At 33.4% G+C, this 17,930-nt stretch overlaps 2 protein-coding genes across 3 annotated transcripts in view; one reads left to right on the top strand and one right to left on the bottom strand.

The window, feature by feature from the left end:
* The first annotated feature begins 402 nt into the window (after positions 1-402).
* LOC136804258 (uncharacterized) overlaps positions 403-17,930 on the top strand; it is a 72,429-nt gene continuing 54,901 nt past the window's right edge. For both annotated transcript variants that reach the window (XR_010846259.1, XM_067060964.1), the window contains exons 1-5: positions 403-563; positions 887-1,166; positions 1,754-1,856; positions 2,633-2,727; positions 6,190-6,358. Coding sequence is in view for 1 of the 2 variants with exons in the window: in XM_067060964.1 (XP_066917065.1) it covers positions 467-563; positions 887-1,166; positions 1,754-1,856; positions 2,633-2,727; positions 6,190-6,349 (735 nt within the window). In the remaining variant the exon portion in view is untranslated. The remainder of the gene's footprint in view (positions 564-886; positions 1,167-1,753; positions 1,857-2,632; positions 2,728-6,189; positions 6,359-17,930) is intronic.
* Positions 11,578-16,323, bottom strand: LOC136803801 (uncharacterized). Its single transcript, XM_067060531.1, has 2 exons — positions 12,627-16,323; positions 11,578-11,972 (listed from the first exon to the last, which is right to left on the bottom strand). The coding sequence occupies exons 1-2, from the start codon at positions 16,321-16,323 to the stop codon at positions 11,578-11,580; spliced, it is 4,092 nt and encodes a 1,363-aa protein (XP_066916632.1).

Here is a 17,930-nt window from a genome sequence, read left to right on the forward strand (position 1 = left end):
GATAGCCAAAATATCCAAACTTAAAACACTTCGTCTCCCAATTATTTCTGGCTTCTCAAAATTATGTACATTTTTGTACAACGTCTTTGCGTTAATATTTTGACTCCAGATTTTACGAGGCTAAAATTTTCTCCATACGTATATCCCTACAGGTTGTAATGAAAATATATATGAATTTTTATGATACAATTACATCAATTTGGTGAATTTTTACCGAGTGAACCAAAGAGTCTTTTTGAACTAATCAAAACTCAGTTATATAACGAATTTCGTAAAAATCTGTCCGCCTTTTTACGGGCACTCCATTTCCACTCTCCCGCATTGCTTTATAACATTTGAATTCACTTGTGTATACTGCACTGGGATAAAATTGAATAAAATGTTTTTCCCATTTCCAGAATAACTACTCGTGTTAACGAGAAAAAAACTAACAATAAAATTAAGAAAATTTGGCTCTGGTGACAAGATGGCGGCAACTTCACTTGAAAAGTTACAAACAACACGACAGAAGTTAAAAGAAATCGAATCACAACAAAACATTCTGCAAACAGACATCTTAAAAGGTAACATTGGCTTACTTTTACCATTCATTCAGTTGATGGTTGTATGGATTTTTTTATATTCTTCACTTCACTAAAATCTGATGGACTATCTGTCTTTCGGTGTATGTCTTTAAACTTTTTGGAAAACCTGGAGATATCAAAATCGGTCGAGCTTGGCTGAAATTTGGCAAACTTGTAACTTGGCGTAAAAAACTTGCGATGTTTTTCAAAAATCTTTTGGACCTGTGGCAAAATTTTCACTATTGCTACAATTGGCTCCTGACCAGTGGGAATAAGCACCGAAGTGGAGTGGTTCTTTAAAACCTGTATTTTCTCTCATATAGTTTCATCCAAAACTGAGTTAGAAGCTTGGAGAAAGAAGTTCACTGTACAGCAATCAACATTAGCAGAAGTCAATAAAGATTTATCAAATGTGAAGAAAAATATCAGTTCACTGAGAGACTCTCAACTGTCTTCACAATCGCAAAGTCAAAGCCAGTCTGGTATCTCAAGTGAGAATAAAAAGTTGATGAGACAAGCCAAAGAGTTGTTATCTCAACAAAAAGTTTTGGTTAAACTACTTAAATGCCAGAAAGAATTGAGTGGAAAGTTTCAAAGTTTAAGGTAGGGCAACTGTTATGAACTTTTGATACATTATATTTTTGCTGAAGATTGATCGTTTTTCGTTATTTTTCAGAAATTTATTAACTAGAGAATTGCTCTTACATGTTCGTTCTTAGCTTATCAAAATCTTTGTTATTTGTAAATGTGTGAAGACCCTTAGATTTGGTAGAATGAGACCCTCAGATCAGGTAAAATGAGTAAGTGAAAACTAAATTTGGAGATTATTTGTAGAAACTATACTGAGAATTCGCTATTTTACTAAAACCCTGACGAAACACGCGTTTAATCATGGATTTTGCCACCGAAGATCGTCTACCTCTTTTTTCCAAGTCGTGAATTTTGGCTGAAGCTTTGGTGTTGTTGTTGTGTCACAATTTCCTTGTTCAATTCTTTAGCGCCTGCGTTTTTTGATTTGTCCGTGCCTAAAATACCGCAACTTTTTAAACTGGTTTTCTTTCTAAATACCGCACGAGTCGTGCAAAAAAAACTGAAGAAGAATTATCTTGCATAATTTCAAGATCGCTTTCTTGTTGTCATAATAATCCAAATCGTATAATTCTTAATTCATCATTTTCTGAATTCTCCAGTTTAAAGATTACCTCCATTGATGACGAATCCAAAGAAGTAGCAAGGAAAGCAACACAGACTGATGTCATTCAAAAGAAAGATGTTTTGATGAACCCTTTCCATGTAAGAGGATTCATGTCTAATTCATTATATACAATAAACCGTCCCCTTCCCCTCCCCCCCCCAAATATTATCGGAAGGAGGTCCAGCTGTTCACCGCTGCCGCAACCCATGTTATTCTTGTGATTTATGTCTGTGTATTTCGCTGCCATCGAGGCAAAAGATCCAATCTCGATTGGACCTTATACTTCAATAGCAGCGATTTGCATCTACCCTAATGGCACTTGGCCGCACGAAAATTAAACGGTGCGTGAATTTTCAACAGTTTACTACTGGAAAAATGATATTTTCATGTAAGTTGAAGCATTAATATAGCCATTCTAACAAATTTTGGCGTTATTTACGGCTCTTATTGGCGTAAGCCCAAAATCAGGCTGTGGCGTAATAAGGGCCGGCGTAAAAGGGGCCGGCGTTAAATTAGCGCCGGCGTAAAAAGGGCCGATAAGGTATACAGAATTTGTCTTTCATTTTACCAAGAAGTACGTGTTATTTACTTCGACTCGTGGACCCCCACTCATGATTAAAGTATTTATTTCTACACACTTTGGAGAGGAAAATTGAAAGATTCTATTATAGATAATGTCTTATAGTACACGAGCATAAAGAAGAAAGTGCGTCAAAGGATTAATTTTAGTAATATATTAAATTATTAAAATAAGTAAGGAACGTCTGCTATGAAACTCTTTTAGAGTATTATTCTTAGATTTCCTCTGGGAGTTGGACTTGGAGTTAGGACCACCAGGGTCAATTCAATTTTACAAATATTTTTGTTTTTTTAGACAAAGCAAGCAGTCAATGATAAATGCAAAAGCAAATCAGAACTGGATATAGCTAAAAGAACCCCAACAGAAAGAGTTTCTGAAACCCCATATCGGTAAGCTTTGGAATTAGCAAAAGGAAGTCAGTCCTGTCTCGGTTATCCGAGTCAGTGGTGGATAGAAATGAAAGGAGTCACACGTTTTTTTGTAAGAACAAACTATATAAGAACATAAAGCTTCGATGACCAAAATATTAACAACAAGTTAAGAACATTTTAAGGCTTTGGGGACTTTAAAGCAGTGGCGTTGTGGCAGGGGGCCGGGGGCGAACGCCCCAATATTAGAAATCATACTTCATGCACCTTAAATTGCGCCCTTAGACCAATTTTAATGAGATAATTGTAAATTACTTGCAATCTTTTTCGTCCGCTTCGCTCGCAATAAAGTTAATTGGTAACTCCTTTGCAATCTAGCAAATTTATAATTTTGTTTGTGTACAATATAGCATTATTAAATGAAAATCTAACCTCAGGCAAATTGGGAGGTCGTCAGTAGTCCGACACTTTCTAGTCCGACAGTAAAATGTCCGACGTTGGATTTGACGAATGCGTCAGTATTCCGACAACAATTTTGTCCGACAACAAGTCCAAAATAACATATAAAACGAAATATGAATCGCCGAAGAGGAGGCACATCTTTTATAAGCAACCACGTGCTTATAAAAATCCAAAGTTCCGACTTTGAGGTTGGGCCCCTTAGGCTTTCAAGAGTCAAGGAATTGGATTTAGCTGTTTTTACGACCCTTCTTTTGGCGGGGGGGGGGGAGCGAAATTAAAGTTTGTGTTTTACAATCCTTATAGCATAATTCTGAACAAGCAAAAAGGGACTCTTAAAGGCGGTGCATTCTTTTTGTTATAAATTATCTTTACGCAAATTTGATTGTTCCTTTGTTTCTAATTATGTCAAAATGCCGCCAAAAAGAACATATTAATATTATCTCAGTGAAAAACCCTTATTCAACATCGACACTCTAAAATCTTTCGTTTTCGGACAAAAGTGACGTCAGAAAAAAGACTTTTAAATTGTAAAAATATCTTATAGATTCGGACTATTTTACTGTCGGACTAGAAAGTGTCGGACTAGTGACATGCACCCGGCAAATTAAGGCCTGTCCAGATTTTTCAAATTTACCTCAATTTTTTATCACCGTTTCCACTTGTCATAGCATATCACTTCATACGTCGAAACATAGAGGTATAAAGAAAGACAGGAGATGAATTTGTCGGTAATTGGTCGTTAAAGTCTTTTGATTTCTTTTATGTAATAAATCAAAAGAAATTCTAGGCTTGCCCGATGAAATACGACTTTTTAGTAGAACTCAAGTTTGCTTTGAACATTCTTACTATCAGCATCGAAGATTTCCAGCCTTCTAATATACAAGAATAAAATAAAATTTAGCTCCACGAAATAAGTTTGCGTTCAATTTTGTCATCCATTAAATTTTGTTTTGAAAAGATATTTTCTCAAGCCAGAAAATGAAAAGTTCTTTATAAGCACACACAATTTCAGACCCAATTTGTAGACAAAAAGTCGCTGGAGAATTTTGGAGGTAAGTATTAAGCAATAGAGTTCACCTTGAAGAAAATGTTGATCGAAAAATCTTGTCATTTGATGAAGGATTGCAAAGTTTACAGGCCCTTTTTTAATCCAAATATTTTCTTACACCAATGTCAGAAACAATGAATCTCGTCCCATCTTATTTCCAACATTTAAGTTAGCCAATAAGATTTTACCTATCAACAAAAGAGCTCATCAAAAATGCACGATATATGAGATTATGAGCATGCATACCTCGTAATATTTTTAATCGTAGGGCGAGCATGGTTACAATAGCATACTTCTCCTGTTTCTTTATACCTCCATGATCGAAAGAAGCGTATTGGAGTGTAGATCACTGGAATAGCTGTGCCATAATTAATTTTTTCACCCAAAAATTAATATCAGGCAAAAACCAAAAAATGCCGACGTCAGCAAAACTTGTTTTTGAATAACTCCAGCTTGGCTTATGGTATAAACATGAAATTTGGACAAAAGTTGCATATCATTAATAGGAACAGTTTTGCATAATTTCTTTTTCAAAATTTTGCTGACTTCACCAGAAATTTTGTTTTTCAAAATGGACATGCCTTAATTTGCCTGAGATTGCGCCCCAAGACCAATTTGCTGACAACAATATTGACATCATAAAACATCAATTTCTTCGCTCGCCTCGCTCGCATTTTACATTGTTTCTTTAAGTTTCTTTTCACTCTAGCAAGTGTCAAATTTGTCTATTTTTGTTTAGTGATTTAGGGTATCTTGGTAGTCGATTTTCAAAAATTTTCTAGTCGGCCCCAACCTTTTCCATTCATCAAAGATGTATCTACTCTTATCCACTAAATATTTCCTTTATCATTATGCATAGGCAAATGAATTAGTAAAAGTTTAGAAACTGGTGGGTGGGGCGCCATTTAAAAAAAATGACTTTGGCCCCTCCAGAAAAATTTTCCCGCAACACCACTGCTCTAAACAACGACTTAATAAAATAGATAGACCAAGAACTTCATACAATGGCTCTTAAAAATCTTTTGTTTTCTATTCATTTTGTATTCTTTCATCTTGCCGTCTTTCCACCGTCCGCGTAAGTCATATTACAAAGAAATTAGACTTTTTACAAGCATCTCTAAATGGTGTAAAATCAATTGTATCGAATTTCTACTGACCATAAGTATAATTTTCGATTTTTTTTGCTTACGTCTGATCGCATTTTTAATCATCTTTCTCACAAGATATTTTTCAATATTTTTCGACAACACTGTTGCGCTTTTCAGCGCATTTTCTTTAAGAGCATAAACATTTTTGAAAGACTCTAACTAAGAAAATAAACGTGCGTTCATGGTGCGTTCTTAAGATAAAAAACACAAACACTATCCAAATACAAATGTTATAATTTTAACAATGTTTACTGATTTTTAAGCCTAAAAGTTTGACTTGAAATTAAGAACATATTCACAAAATTTAGGTCATGTGATCAATATCAACCAATAGCTAATCTTAAAAAAATACTTTAGCACGCGGAATGACATTTTAATGATGCAAAAAATCATTAATTATTTTATCATTCTTACGCGGATCATTTCAATAGGATACTGGTCTATCTATTTTATTAGGTCGTTGCTCTAAAGCACCCAATTTCTTAGGAAAATGGACAAAAATGCTCACAAAATGGTGATATGTTAAGAACAGTTTGGCTTAAAACTAAAAAAGTTATGAACATCCTAAGGCTTCAAAAGTTGTGGATGTTCTTATAAAAATAAACTTGTAGGGAATATTTAATGTCGGCATGACTGGCATGAAAATCGTTTATTGTATTCAGGACCTTAGAGTATAAACCTTACTCCGTATCTCAAAATTTCCAAAATTGGAGCAAATTTGTGTTCCCTTTGCGTTTTCGAGTATAGAGACTCCACTGTATATAATTTAATCAGTAAAATGGAGAGTAAAATTCCTTGACATTCTGTGTCTGTTCTATTTTTTAGACTAAATGATGTGGCTGAAATCAAAACAATTCGATTATGGGAAGGAGATGAATTTTGTCAAAGTAGAGATTTATTGCCTGACAATTTCTGGGAAGTGGGACTTGAAACTGTTGACCTTTATGAGAGATTAGTCAGTGGGGAAGATAACATGACTTGGTAGTTGTTCAAGGTAGCTTACTGTTTTTTGCATTTTTTTAATACATCCACTCTACCATTACCTTGCTTTGCTCTATAGGAGTGTGGCTGATGTGTTGATCTAACCTGCTTGTTCAGTCAAAACATATAAAGTGTTCCTTTTGTGCTCAAAAGCTCATGAAAAGTCTGGATGAAAAAACTGCGAATCGCTTTTCACTGACCTGGGTAGATTCCCTTACGAAGCTCGCGTATTAACAAGATTCTGCTCGGAATAGCCAATGATAGCTATGAAACTGCGCACAACGAAACACTTAGCTTTCTGACAAGACAATTTCTAATTCCCACCTAGCTAGGGGTCCACTTAAAGCTTTTTTATAGACTGGATGGCGTGATTATGTGGCCCGGTAGTATATGGTAACATGCTTTCACTTAGGTGGGCTATAAAACAGTCCGCCAGATTTTCGATGTTTTTTGCCAGGTTAAAAAAAGAATGAAGCAAAGATTTTATTTAAAACCAAGGGACTAATATCCGAACAGCCCATGATAGCCCACTATGAAAACTGCACACTAAGAAACACTTCTGTTTCTGATAAGACAATTTCCAATTCCCGCCCTATATAGAGACCTCTAATAAAGATTTTAAATTTAAAGAAATGAATTCTGTAAATACAATTCAATATCTTGTGCAAATATATCGTTATGAATCAGGTTCCGGATTTACATTATTATGACATGCTCTTGTTATTTTTTGCCACGTCTTCTGAACATCTCTGACAAAGAATCGTTTCAGTTTTCGCATTGATTTCAAATACACGATTGGGTTAATTGCACAGTATAAAGTCCCAATAACCCAGTTAACCAAAATCCAAGTGTCATCAGAATTACTTGGTAATATTACAAGTTTGAAAAAGATCAACCCGACTACCGACACTACGACAATTGAAAAAACCGACACAACAGTAACGTCGAAGTTGACTTTTTTACGGCGTCGTAAATCCTCAAGCTGTTCAGCTTTTTCACCGTGTAAGTAAGTAGTTAATGTTGTTAATTTTTTGATCTCTCGAAATGTTTCAAGTTTAATGTAGAATAAGGTGAAACAAATAAAGAAACTAGTAAGAAAGATAGTTATAGACAATATTAAATACGAGGAATATCGTTTCGGGACACCCAGGGTTTCTTTATCGGTGCGGTATTCGACCCCCATGATAATTCCATTACAAATACCAGCCGCTAACCAAGAAAACAAAATCATTATAATGGAGATGCGACGTCGTGCGAAAAATTGATAAGTCAGCAAAAATCTGACGCTTAAAACACGATCGAAGGCTAAACAAGATGACGTGAATAGGGAACATATAAACGCAATGCGGCCTGTCAATTGCGCTGTATTTAACATAACTTGATCTCCACCTGAAAAGACACCGATCAGCATGATTATCAAGGAGAACCATACGTCACAAACACCGATATTAATCAGGAGATGGTACGGCGCGTAATTGAGTGCCGGATGCCGGTAAACAGTCCGTGCGATTAGCCCATGTCCGATTAAAGACATAAGTCCAATGAAAACACAGACTGTCAGCCAACTTACTAAACTCCCGTTTGCGCTATTAATGCCATCGTCGGAAATATTTGTGCTATTTGACGTTGAAATTGAAGACATTTTTGTTGTTGTTGTTGTTGTTGAATTTCAATTCTAAGATTTCTTCTACTAAGAAATAAGATTGTCATATTAGTATGGCACCTGAAATTTCAGGGTCAAAGAAGGAACTCTTCTTTTAATGGCTGAAAGATTTTCTAGAATGAATAAACGAGAGTGAAAAAAAACATTCAGGGGTCCCATTTTTTAGGCATCTGAGACTCCGTCTGTGAAAACATAAAATGGCTGCAAATTTTCGATCCAGAAAAGATATCAGTGAAGTTTCGAAAGTCTGTTTCGCTGACCAGAAGAGTACTGAAAGCCACTGAACAGAATACGTCTCGCCTTAAATGTAAGTGTGCACACAAAAAAAAACAAAGCGTACCAGAATTTTCTATAGGAATTTAAAACTTGAATAATTGATTTTTTTCATATCCAAATTATTATTAATTAATATATTATTATTTATTTTATTTCATTACTCTATATTTTTATTGATAATACCAGTTTTCGACTTTATTTTTTTCCTGGAACTATATTTACGTAAGATTGAATTTCAATCATAAAACTTAACTTTTGAATTATAGCTCCTTCCTATCATTCATATATTGTTTTTTAAATCTCTCTTGGAGGTCTACCCGCGGGGCTCCATATTAATAAAAGCAAGAAAATCTTTCGAAATTTCTTCGCTCTTATTTCAATTTCAGTGAATTTACTTCCTTTACATACACCAGAGATTTGGGAAAAGAGGATAAGAATTGCGCTATTCAGCTATAGAAATATAGGCTAGGGAACCTTTTGTTCTATTGAAATATCTGCGCCCGATCGATTGTTTTAGTTCTGAACCAATCGGAGCGCTTGATTATACTATGCGCACAAGACTAGAAGTACAAACAAAAAATGGCAGCCGTGGTTGATATCGAAAGTGAAATAAAAATATTTTTAATATCGGGTATTTTGGTATTTTTTTATAAGCATTTTTCATTTTGGACAGGGCGGATACAGTGTTAGTCGAGCCAAAAACTTTCAGTTTTAGCCAAAATACTTTCCTCAAGGAATGCTCGAACCAATGTCACAGATTATATTGTAGAAATAGAAATAATTACTAGTGAAAAAGAATTTAAAATTCATTGCATTCAAACACAAAACGAAGCTGGTAAAACTAATATAGTTTTTCATTACTTCTCGGGCTAAAGTGTTTTGACAATCATATAAAAAGAGCTAGCTAGGTTGAATATTAAAACAATGAAGGAGAAGGGAAAGAAAAAAACAGGACTAAAACAATAGCAATTCATGATATCAATGACAAGAAATCAAAAATATCATGAATTTTTTTGTAAGAACTTTTTGAAGTTTACACAACAAAGCGAAAAATAATAGCAATATAAACCAGCCGAGGCTGGAAGGTCAGCCAATATAGTTAGATTATTAGTCGGATAGTTTGTAAAGAAGTTAAATAGCTGCGATGGAAGGAAGGACTAAATGCATAAAGAATCAAGCAAAATTGGAAAACTTAATAGAGCTAGAAAATCTCATTTTGCCTAAATGTTTCTCCAGGTTACTCAAAACTCCTAGTAGTAAGATTGAATAGAAAATTAACATTCCGTATCTAAAGCATTTAAATTCAACTTTTAACATTTTGAAGATAAAGTTTCAATCAAAAATTTATGGACAAATCACAAAATTTTAGATATGTCCTGTTATAAACTTATACAAAGGTTCTATCAAAAATTCAATTGACAGGTCACATAGACTGACCATTTACTTTTACAAATAGAAATAGTTTTTTTTTCAAATAATAGTTCATTATATTTATCCCAGCAGCATCATAAATCATCATAATCAAGCAAAACAAAACAATGCAATACGAAATGGTAAATGGACAAGTATAGATAACACTTATGATATCATTTTGATCACTTTCATTCACTGAGCGAAGAAACGTTATGAATTTCAAAATCAGCAACAAATAACTCTATTATGAACACAATTTAAATGGTCGTCAGTCGTTGGTTTTTCTTTGACGACAATTTGACAATGAACAGCATACCGATTGATTGAAACGAATACAATATGAAACTACTGTTGATCGTATATAATCTAGTAGAGAAAACAAAAAATAAAAATAAAAGCTGATGATATAAACTTTCTAAGTTATTTGGTGAATGGAGACATTCAGCAAATGTAGGCAAATGTGACAGTTTCTTATGTAAGAAAATAGAAAAGCCTTCAGGTCTTAAATGTTTTGTAAGGTTTAATTAAATTACCTGAATGTACTTTGTAGCATCGACTTTGAGTTCGGAGTAACACAGTGACAATTGTTTACGAGTCATGACAGCCAAATGACAATTGATCGTTGATTGATAGCTAAAATAACAGAGTAAAATTAAAAGGCACTAAACTCCCCGATGTATTTATTTGTATTTTCTTTTCGGAGAAAAAGTGTGATAAATTACTTCTTTTCGGAAATTGATAACCACTTCAATAGATTTTATACCAATTGTCTGTAAAAATACCAACCATTGTTAAGAATATACCTATTTGTCAATTTTTTTAAGCAGAGAATCATAAATTGTGACTTTGAAGTATAGTACTCGAGTAGTATTCTCTCAAAAGTCTTACTAACCTTTTGTTTTTGTGACTTTTGTAGCATCTAGAGTTGCTGAATTTGGTGGTGTGGAATCAATGTTTATTCCAAGTTGCCAATGAATCAAAAACTTGTTTCTTTACTTTTAGGTTGCCTCATTCTACCAACGCTATTACGTAACAGGAATTAATACTACAACAAAACCATTAACAAATTACCAGCATCATATCATACAAATGCCCATATATTTTCTCCAGCCAAGCATGTAATTTTAGTTACAGCAGAACGATTAACACGCAAATAATATTCCAGTCCAGTCCAACATAGTTTTAGTCCAGGGTTTTTATTTGTATTGTTCATTTTGTTAATTTTGTAACTCTAAATTTTGTATAAATTGATGAGTTGATTAAAAAATACTATAAAAAGTGTAAAAAGAATTTTCAAAAAAAAAATTAAAAAGTTAATGCGTATCATAATTCAATTTTTAACTAAAAAATGCACTATAAATATATAAAGAATGTACAAAATTAATATTCCAATTTGATAGAAAAAAAATTCTTAAAATCCACATTTTTAAAATACTGTACATAAAATTATAAAAAATTATGTGACTGAGGAAAATGTCTTTTGCAACTAGTATCGTGTCCACTCAAAAGTGACAAGTGACGTTTTAAAGAAATTCATAACCATCCAAAAGATTAAAATTCACAAGAAAGTTTCTTTCCTTTAAAAGGCACTAAAAACCTTTTTAAGACAAATTCCTTATTGTCAGTTTTGATTTTTCTTTTCTAAGATAGATACGTAAGGGATGCAAAACTCATCAGAATATGCTGTGATTTATTTATTTATAAATGTACTGAATCGACTTTATAATGAATATTAGAAACTTTACTCCTTGAAGAATTTTGTATCCCTTATGTATCCCACCCTCCAAACTGTAACCCCCCCCCCCATATCAAGCAGTTCAAGCAGTCCAAGCAGTCTAAGCAGTTCAAGCAGTTCAAGCAGTCCAAGCAGTTCAAACAATTTAAGAATCACTCACAATAGTGAAACAAACTCCATCATGGTCGGAGAAATAAATATCCTTTATAAAGCAATTCACTTCTTTCTGGCTAATAAAACTTGTTTTTATATAAACATGGTCCAGAAGGCCACCAGCAAGATGAGTTGGTTCATTCACTATCATTTTGAATGAAGCAAGTATTTCGTTTAGGTCTTGATTTGTTGGATCTAGTGCATCAATATTGAAATCTCCCACAATAATGTCTACATCATCATAACTTGTCAGTTGCAATAGTTCTTCACGAAAAGTGTTTCTTGAAGAATTAGGTGGTCTGTACAAGATTAAAAGGCTAATAGGTTGACTACTAAACGTCTCTTTTTTGAATTTTATCAATGTGTAACCTGCTGCTTTATTACACTCTAAAATTTGAATAGAAGAATTTGTGCAACATGCAGTGTTTTGAAAACGATTAATTGAATTGTTGTTATACTCAATATTAAAACTATTTAATGTTTGATCAATTCCACTAGTATCACTTGTAGGTGATAGCTGAGTTTCAGTAAGGCATAACAAGTCACTGTTCATTAAATTTTCAGATTTTTTTAGGTCAACAGCATGTTTATACATCGAGCGAATATTAAGAAGGGAGATATTTAAATACTTGGGAGAGGTAGAAACAGATGAAAAAGTTTGAACCTTTTGCAAACAACAACTTCTTCTCAAACGTTCATATTCAAGCCCTGCTTCAGTGTTGACTCTGATAGCATTTCTACTATATTCACCAATTAAGAATAGTCCGTTTATGTCAGTTACCCTTGACAAATTAACATACATTTGACCTTCATTGAAATATCTTTGACCAAATAACTCAAAGCTTACGACTGCTGATTGAAGTGTTAGCCCTTGGACTTTGTGACTAGTACATGCATACGATAGTATCAGTGGAAATTGAGTTCTTCTAACCATAGGTGACTTTTGCTTATTTTTTCTAGTCGCAAAGGTAGATTCTGCTCTTTCGATCAAAGTCCAATTGTTTTCTCTACATACACTATCCAAATTGGATCCTTTTTTACCTGCAGTGACATCATCAAGTTTTACATATAAACCAGATATTTTATTATTGCAATCAAATTTGAACCTCATAACTGTTCCAACTTGTCCATTGACTAATCTATCAGCAATGTCAATATTTTTTGATATCAAAACACGAGCACCTACTTTCATTTCAATAATACGAGCTAAACCACCTGTATCTCTTGCTTTAGCATTTTCAATAAAATTCAAATCACTTCTTGTCAGATTTTTTGGTACCTCATCTTGTGCAGAAATTAGATGCTTTTCAGTCGGTAATTTTTCAAGCATTTGCAAATTGTATAAATCTACTGGCTTATTTTCTGCATAAATATGAGTTATATTAGCAGGGTAGTCTGGACTGTCTTTTGTAATGAATCTAGATTTTAAAAGTTCTTCTTTTTCTTCATCAAGTTCACCTAAACGTACTTGATTTAATAGATCTACAAAATCTATATCATCTCTCTGTCTCATGACCTCAGTCAATTCTGCCATTTGGAAACTTCTCCATAATTCAAATCCGACAATACTTTGCATAGATGAACAATCAGCTTTGTAAATTGGATCTCTATAAATTGGTGGGAGTTGATACAAATCACCACAAAGTAAGACCGATTTTCCACCAAAAGGTTTATCAGAACTGAATATTTCACGTAACCTTGAATCAATATTTCGAAATAAGCGACTAGGTACCATGGAAATTTCATCTATCATTATAATCTCAACGCAAGCAAGTTTTTTTTGCAAATTTTGTTTTGACATAGCATTCAAGGGAAATAGCTTTTTTGTAGGAATAATCAAACCAGTGTGAATTGTGGTTCCATTGACATTGATCGCTGCTACACCTGTTGGGGCAAGCACAAGAATCCTTTGTTTAGTAGGTTCTCCTCCTCTGTACATTAAAAGTTTAGACAATGAGTGATAAATTGTTGTAAGTAAATGGCTTTTTCCCACGCCTCCGCCACCGGTTAAGAAAATATGGAATGGCTCTACAATTTTAGGATCTTTAGAAGACAGGTTTTTTACAAAATTTCTTCCCCATTTGTGTATTACATCAAAAACTTCTCTCTGTTGAGGATTAAGAGATCTTATACGAGTATTTATTTCATTATCAGGAAGCAAAATAGATTCCATTGGTATTGCTGCCCTAAATGGTACTGTGTCTTCATTAGCTTCATCATCTGATTCATCATTATTATTTGCAGTATTACTTTCAAGCTCAGCATTTGTTTCATCATTTTCCTGCTGTTCAAAGTCATTCATATTGAGCGTGATGTCAGTTCTAAACCTTACTAATGCATCATCTACTAAACCAGAATATGGTTGGATCAAAGCTCTGTTCCTTTCAATCATTTCTACAACACCTGGTTCAAATAGTTTCTGTGTGTAAGAATTGTGTTCCTGAGAAAGTAACTCATTTTCATTACGAAAAGGATAATATAACATTAACAGATGATGAGCATAATCTTCGGGGTGCTTGTTTCTATTTGGCTCATGAAGACGGAGTACTAATGGAACTTTACGACATTTTAGTTTATCTCGACTGGACAAGAGTGGAACAATATTTGGGTACCCATTTGTTGGATGATTTGATTCAACTAGATCATCTACAAGTTCATTGGGCTGGCAATCATTTTCTTTATTCTCTACATACATGATACTATAAAACCTCAAAAATTCAGCATAACACATGTTTGAAACAGACACATAAATTCCATTAGCATAGTTGTTGGTTGGTCTATCACAATATCGGTCTAGCATATTCTTTTTGAATATCGAGGTACTATCTTCAGGAAGCTCACTTATTTCATTTTCACTAAGGCACATTCTAAATCTTTTCTCTGGTACATTGGTGTTTGCAAAGGTTACACCTGGAAATACTTTTCTTAGCCATAATTCAGGCATGCTAAGATATACAGCTTCTTGCACCGATACTTCCCGTTTTGAAACATAAGCATGCGCAATAGATTTCATTTGCTGATATTTGTCTAAATCGTTTTCGAATGCTTCTTGAACAGCTTGGTTCATAGCATGAGACACTTCATCTTCAGTTTTGGACAGATATGCACACATGTAAGTAACAGCCTTGTAATAATTAAATACCGGCTGAATATCCAGATTTGCTTGCCAAGCTTTCAGACCCTCAGTAAAATAATTGTTTACAAAACACGCATTTGAATCACGCTTCAAATATAGGTGAAAATCATCATCTTCAGATACTGACAGAGCATATTCATAATCATTCTTGGGAATATCTAATTCATTAAGTATTTCATCTATGGTTGGAACAGGACTGAAATTTTCAGCATCTGGGTTAAAAAAATTTCTTTTACTTGGATTAAGATTTTCATTTATATATGTCCTTACTTTACTTAATACTTCTTTTCTCAGTGACAGTATTGTTCGTTTTTGCTCTTGTGGCAATTCTTGTGGCAAAGGCTCTGAAACAATAGTTCTCTCAGAAAAAAATTTGCCGAAATGAAATCTACAAGGCGTATTTTTATATTTACGACAAGTTTTCGAATGACGATGTAATTGATAGGTTTTTACAAGGTTAAACAATTCTGGATCTTCTTGTTGTGATGGTAAACAAACTTTAATTATTTTATCAACAAATTCTACGTATTCAGATTTTGTTTCCGGAGTTAATGTTGGCGCATTCAAAATCCAAAGAAAAGAATGAATATGAGGGCTTCCACGTACTTGAAATTCAACCCGAATAGCATAATAAGTTGTTTTGCCAAGTGGACCATCTAAAACAATTTCTTTAAAAAATACTTCAACTCTATATTGAAAATGCCTTGCTACTAGAACAGGATTGCTATTTAACAAATCACACCTTTCATGATAAGAAAGATTCTCAATAAATTCGTTAGTAACATTTTGACCCTTGAGTTTGTAAATTATGGAGATCAATTCATTCCATCTTAGATCAGCACAGCTTAAAGTCAAAAAGAAAGTTGGTGGCCCTAATTGTTTAACCATTGCCAAAACTTCTTGCTGAAATTTTTTCCAATATGCTGGAGTTCCTTTAACTGTACTCATAAAAGCAAAGGCTTTGTCATTTGCAATAAATTGTTTCACTGTTTCTTTGAAATTTTGACTTAACATTCCCGCATTTAAATTAGAGGCTGCAACTTTTCTCATGGCAACATTTATTTGACTGGTCAAAGAGACTTGTTGAATCACAGAGTTAGCAAAAAATATGTAGTCTGGATCAGAGGCAAATTTTTGAGTATAGTTCAATAATCGTTGGTTAAAGTACTTTGAGGGACTCAATTTAACATTGCGTTGAACGTTGAATCCAAATTTACCTTTGGGAAACAAATGAGGATGGGCAAGCATTTCACAATTTTCATCATTCAAAATAGAAATTGGTTTTTTCCCTTGACCAGGTGCTAATGTTAAAATTTCATTATCTATTTCTGTTTCAGTGGGAGTATGGGACATAAGAGTTGTTTCATTTGCACTTGAGCGAAACACGTCAAGTGGGTTTGCTGTTGTCTCAAGTTCTAAAACTGAAGTGTCATTTTGTGTTCTGCTACCCTCATCAGAAATTTCTTCGTTATCATTGCTGGCTGTATTAATGTTAGTAACATCTGTATTATTTCCCACCATAGTTTCATCATCAGAAATGTTACTGACATCAATCACTATGTCTTGATAAAGAGGATTGTTATCTTTTAAATAATTTAACATTTGCTGAACAAAATCAGGCCTAATTGCCTCAAAAATTACATGTCCCTTATATTCTAATTTTCTTTTAAGTTTAACTATGACAAGACCATTATCACTAGTTTTTCTTGGCAGGGTATTAGCAATATCTTCTATGTCAATTGGAACATTACAAATTGACCCTTTTAACTTGGGAAACTGACCTTTTGGCATTATTGCAATTTTCTTAAATAAAATTCTACGAGAAATTAAAACCTTTTCAAGTCTGCGAAGAGTACTGAATTCAGTTGGTAGTTCATCAAGGCTTAGTTTGTTTTTAACTGACTGACATGGTAAATTATCTTTTTTGAGCTTATTGTGGCACGTTTTGCAAATATACAGTTTCCCATCGAAAGAAATTACTTCTAAACAATAATCATCTTCTGGCATGTTGTATTTTTCAGGAGAAAATTTAGCAACTGAACGTCGATATAGACATCTGTGGCAAGAAACGCATATGTAAAAAGGACCTTCATATATAATTTTTTTAAATCTTTTCACTGGGTCATCAGACTGCTTAGCAGATTTTTTTTTTTGAGCATTAATTTTTTGCTTCTCTTTTAGAGTGTCCTTATTTCTTTTGTAGTAAACTCTTTTATTTTCCCTTATCTTCTCTTTGTTTTGTTCATTATAAGCTTTTTTGTTTGCACTTATCTTTTCTTTGTTTTGTTCATGATAGGCTTTATTGTTTTCATTTATCTTTTCTTTGTTTTGTTCATTATGAGCTTTTTTGTTTTCACTTATCTTTTCTTTGTTTTGTTCATGATAGGCTTTTTTGTTTTCACTTATCTTTTCTTTGTTTTGTTCATGATAGGCTCTATTGTTTTCATTTATCTTTTCTTTGTTTTGTTCATGATAGGCTTTCTGGTTTTCATTTATTTTTTCTTTGTTTTGTTCATGATAGGCTTTATTGTTTTCATTTATTTTTTCTTTGTTTTGTTCATAATAGGCTTGATTGCTTTGCTGACGTGTTTTTTGTCGCTTTCTGGTATTTCCATCAGCACAATTATTTTTACGTTTTTTAGGTGCCGCACTGGAATTTTTCTTTACAAATCGAGAATAACTTAGTTGAAGAATCCTTTTGAGCTCTTCACTTGGTTCATTAATTTGAATAAATTGGATTTGAAAATGTTGAAATTCTTTTTCCCGAAACTCTAAATAAAAAAACTTAACATATTTTTCAAGTTCAAAAATATTATCAAACTTTAAAAGGCACGAAGCTCCATCTCCATTTTCAACTAGTAATCCACGGCTGTCCCGGCTGTGTGAATCAAAGACAAAGAAACATTGGGACCTTTTCATAATAGCTATAGTAAAACCACCAATAATCATTAAGGTATTAAATTCAGGACTTTGAGTAGTACTCAGTGGAATTTGAAGCGTGGGGTAGTCATCAATTAGTTTAGCTTCGCCAGTCTCTAAATTTAAAAAGTCAAGTTCGGTGATAATACCGTTAGTTTCGATAAATCGTGGCATTTCATCGACAGATAAATAATCATTTGTATTCAACAACTTATACAACCTATCACCTTCAATTAAAATTCTATCTAGGTCTGTAGTTTTCCAAATAGAAACACGTCGAAAATGAGACC

Source organism: Clytia hemisphaerica, unplaced genomic scaffold (genome assembly GCF_902728285.1).
Source record: "Clytia hemisphaerica strain Z4C2 unplaced genomic scaffold, Clytia hemisphaerica genome assembly, whole genome shotgun sequence".
Lineage (NCBI taxonomy): Eukaryota > Metazoa > Cnidaria > Hydrozoa > Leptothecata > Clytiidae > Clytia > Clytia hemisphaerica.